Raw genomic sequence first — 4,655 nt, 5'->3', positions numbered from 1 at the left:
ACAATGTAGGAATTATTTTTCTCCTTCTTCCTTCTAGATTTTTTTCTTCTTTTTTTTTTTTTCTTCTTCTTTTTTTTTTTGATCACTCTAAATTGAGTTAATAAATCGTAAATCACACGAACATGGTACCATTGAGAAAATGTTACAGTACAATTTCATAAACAATTGGAAGTACAATTGGTGTACCAACCTCCGATACTGGCTTAAGAGTAGAGTGAAAAGAAAAGGAAGCGGAAAAGGGCACAAGTCTTACCCAGCCGCAAAAAGCAGTCGGGAGTTAGTCAGGATCCCACTAGTGAAAACCAGACCGACCCGCTGGCTATAGTATTAATGAATGATAAAGGCCATTTACCATTCATCCCTCCCGGCTTAGCACTCTTGTCGTAAATGGACATAGGATATCATTCTAGTAGGAGGGTTCCAAAGAGGGCATGAAGATGGTGTCCCTGTGGTGCGTCCCGTCAAAGAGATGGGGTAAGTTACTCCCCAAACTTAAGCAGTAGTGAGCATGGCTACTTATAGTTGTACAGACGAAGTGATTATCGTCAAAGACTTTAAGTTTATAAAAGACTCTGATCGGCGTATCCTTATTTCCTAGGGTTTTTAGTCATATGATCATTAAGTTTATGAAATAAGTCCTGATGGAAATGTAATCTGTATGTTCCTAGAGAATAGAAAACAGTCGTCTTCTAAGATATTTCAGAGCAAATATCCCATGAAGTCTTTAAAATCGTGGGAAGATGACCCATAACTTAGGTCTAGATGTTAAGCCTTCCGTTCAGGTTACTGACAATTCAGTACCCTTCTACTACATACCAATCTGATAATTTTGAATATGGTTCGGTCGGATCATCGAATCAACCATCACGCAGACGGAACATTCGCGATCCGGCGCCAAGCTAAGGGCCGGGCCCGCATAAAATAGGGACTACCCTATTTACAAGCAAGAGCCTTGCCGACCGAAAGAAGATAGGACAGAAGGGAAGAGAGAGAAGCTAAAGCCCTGCTATTCTGGTATCGTCAATCTCAAGGGAGATAGTTTGGAGTTGGAGAATTTTTTTTTTTTTTTTGATGTAATGGTTAGTAAGGAACACCAGAAGCTATTTATAATTTACTTTATAGGAGTAAGGGAGAGGGTATGTAAAGTGTACAGTCCGTTTAGGGTGTTTGGTTTTGTGACCTAAACCTGTTCTGTTTACTTTTACATTGGGAGTTATTTAGGTATTGCCTACTCAACCTAATAAATAAATGTCCACTTTTTCGCGAAGGTACGTTAATAACTACCTGTATTTCTTTTTTCTATTTTATATTTACAGTGGGACTTAAGAATACCTTTAATAAATAAAGTGAAACATCTAGAAAGTAATACTTAACATAACTTTCAATGGATACTTCAATTAATATGAAGGTCTAGTGACACCCCAACAAACTTTTTCTGGAGAGGCAGTACGCTCGGTAGTAATCCTGTAAACCCATTTCGAACTTCTCTTATCCATGGCGGCGTAAAGCCCGTAAGCAGGTAGCTTAAAAGCTAACTCTTTCCAAATGATTCAAACCAAGGGACTTTCTTATTTGCTCTGTCTAAAGAAATTTTAGCCTTGGTGCCAGGCTTTTTATCTTTTAAATTCAATAGTCTGTGCGCCGAAAGAGGATAGGACAGAAGGAAGAGAGAAGTAAAGCCCTGCTATTCTGGAATGCGTCAAATGTCAAGGGAGATAGCTTGGAGAAATTTTTTTAAGGTAACGGTTCTATAAACATTTTATAAAAACTACCACCTTGACATTTTCCAGAATAGCAGGACTTAGCGCTTCCTTCTGTCCTATGTCCTCTTCCGGTCGGCAAGGCTCTTGCTGTAGGTAAGCAAGTCCTATTTTGGACGGGGCCCGCCGTTCAGTTACCTCAGTTGCTATACTAACACACTTATAATTTAATTTGGTGTGCACAAATTTCATGAATATAATTAATCATTCAAAAAAAGAGAGAGGGACGGGCCCACAGCACTCTATAGCGCTTCACTTCTTAAAAGAGCGCTTTGCATTTTATGGATCTTTTTATAAAAAGCCATTGTTGTTTTTATCTTAGCAGTCCCTGTGGTTTGAATAAATTTTTATTTCGCAACTAGGTTATATTTAAAAACAGTAAGTTTTGTGCCTTTAGTGAAGTTAAAACTACTAAAGCTTGTACGTTCAACATTACAACCGACCTTTGTGAAGTTTGTACGTTGTACGATCAAGTCTCCTGAAGTATTCTATTCAGTATAGTATTCAGTAGAAGGGATCTCCAAGCTTTTTGAGACTGATTTTACACCATCCACAAAGACTTTTAAAGACACAAACTTTTTATTTTATTTTTTTTGTTATTTTTTTATATTAATGAGTTCATGTGTCTATAACATTCGCCCTATTTACAGAGCCGTCTTTTTTTTTTTTTTTCTCTTTTTTTTTGGCGGCGTCTGGTTTTTTAACTGATGGAGTAAAACCCCCAATGTCACCATTATGTCTCTCGCGCTAACATCAACCCTAGGTATAGTCTGATCGTTTTTTCTCTGGATAATATTAGTTCTTCGTTGAAAGAAGTTGGTTACTGTAACTGAACTTATAAAAACAATACACACATCGCGCAACCTCTTTTCCTCACTTCACAACTTGAGTAGGCATGTTGTTATGTGGAACCACTGAGAGTATATACAAAATATATATCTCGTAAGAGTAAAAAAGGTAAACATTAAAACTAATCGGCATTAACATAGCGCATGTAGTTATGATACAATGGACTCGTTTTGAATGATCAAGGGTTTGTTTTATATCTGATCTCGATGGAAGTTCTTAATTAAAGCATAGAAGATCCTTCGGTACTCGACACGACACGGTACGGATCACTAGATTTACTAGTCATTTTAGCAAGAGTCTGTCACACTTTTTACATGTGTATCGAACTTCATCTTCCCGTCTTCTTGCACAGTGCGTTACCACACACATTCTCTGCCTATATCCTCGGCTGTCCAATGCTCATTCAAGGCTACACTGAACTGCTGATGAACAACATACCTGCACAGCTACTCTAACGAAGCCTAAGGGAGAACACAGTACAATTTGATAAGAGAATTTTGAGAAAGTATAACTGACAATGAGGTGCTCTACAAAACCGATCATAATATATTTCATAGGGGAGGGGTCTCCAAAAGGTATTCACCCCAGGGACCCTTTCCACTCGGAAATCTAACTTGGTCCTTTTCCCCTCTTTCAGATATCATTGGCATGGGGATCTCAACTATTGGGTGCCAAGGGTTCTGAACATTTCTCAAAAACAAATAGAAGAGGAAATGGAACTGACGCAAGGCGGTAAGTTCAACTATTAATTTCTTTAATTTTATTTTGCATTTTGTTTTTCCTTTTTTTAATCCAGGCAACGTTTTTATTATAAAATTAACACCTATTCTGTACCAAATACAATAAAACCTTGTTTAGACTGTTCTATTCTATCAAGCTTTCTTTTAAGAGGTTTAGTAGAGGGAGCTCTAACAAAGTAGGTCTTATCGGTCCGAAATCGAAGAGAGAAGGAGGTTAGGATAGAATAAAGCCAGCCACTCCGAGAAAGAATTTTATCCGTTCAAGATGAAGTTAGCCCCGGGCGGGAATCGAACCCGCGGCCTAGTGCTTACACGCAGGGTCGTGTCTAGTTGTCTATTTCAAATTTTAACCATGTAAAATGTGTCCCTCCTTCAGGTCGGTTCTTTGTCACCCCCTCGCCTCGTACCACAGGAGGAATAGACTGGGAGTGGCTGTTCAAGAACTCTTCCTATCTACCTGACGACGTGGTCAGGAGTTACCTGGAAAATAAAACCAAACCTCAGGACTTCTTCGACGAGGACTCGTACATTAAAACCTACAACTTGACTAGTGGCGAGAGGTTGGCAGACATGGACCCGAGGTTCGCAGGTGACTCGTTGGAAGGACTTTTGTAGACAATACGAGGAACTGCTGTATACAACAGTACATTAAATTACTTCCTACTTCCTGTTATTTGCCCATCAAGTGAGAAAAAAGGATCGTTGTGGTTCTAGTTCTTTGCCACCCTTTCTCCTCGTCTTCCCGTCACCCGAGAAAAAAGGATTGGCGGTCCAAAAGAGACTAGAATTTTTGGAGAAAAATGCTCGCTCTCAAGGTGTGTCCAAACATAGTCCAATCGATCGATGTCGATCGGCCGGTGGAATATGTTCGGACACACCTTTTTAGACAATCTCGAATGCCATTTTTCCACAGAAACAGGATTCTATCGAACTCTGTTTCTGTGGAAAAATGGGATTCGAGATTTGTACAAGGAACTTAATAAACCTTTTTCGAAGAATTATAGCCAATGCATAATCCCAACATATGTCCCGCATAATAGCGGGTAGAAAATATGTCTGATTAAAATCTCTTTAGCGGATACATTCTTAAAGAGCGAGGAACAACAATACACCTTGTGAATTAATTTTTTTAAAACATTTATTTTTCTTTTAATTTTAATTTATTTATAGGTACATATATTTCTTAACCTACTAGTCACAATAATATAATTCAAAATTAAATGATCAGTAAAATCGTTCTCAGACAGTTCAAAAATGTACACATAGATGCGAGAGTGAGCTGTAAGAGGAACGAAAGTTCACAACG

The 4,655-nt window shown here is 38.5% G+C and overlaps 1 protein-coding gene across 1 annotated transcript in view; it reads left to right on the top strand.

Moving 5' to 3' along the window:
- LOC103523928 overlaps positions 1-4,486 on the top strand; it is an 11,201-nt gene extending 6,715 nt beyond the window's left edge. The window contains exons 2-3 of the mRNA XM_008488935.3: positions 3,247-3,341; positions 3,726-4,486. Of these exons, the coding sequence (XP_008487157.1) occupies positions 3,247-3,341; positions 3,726-3,964 (334 nt within the window). The 3' untranslated portion in view covers positions 3,965-4,486. The remainder of the gene's footprint in view (positions 1-3,246; positions 3,342-3,725) is intronic.
- Positions 4,487-4,655: the final 169 nt, after the last annotated feature.

This window comes from Diaphorina citri, unplaced genomic scaffold (genome assembly GCF_000475195.1).
Source record: "Diaphorina citri unplaced genomic scaffold, Diaci psyllid genome assembly version 1.1 scaffold57692, whole genome shotgun sequence".
Lineage (NCBI taxonomy): Eukaryota > Metazoa > Arthropoda > Insecta > Hemiptera > Psyllidae > Diaphorina > Diaphorina citri.
This window is presented reverse-complemented; position numbering and strand designations above follow the sequence as displayed.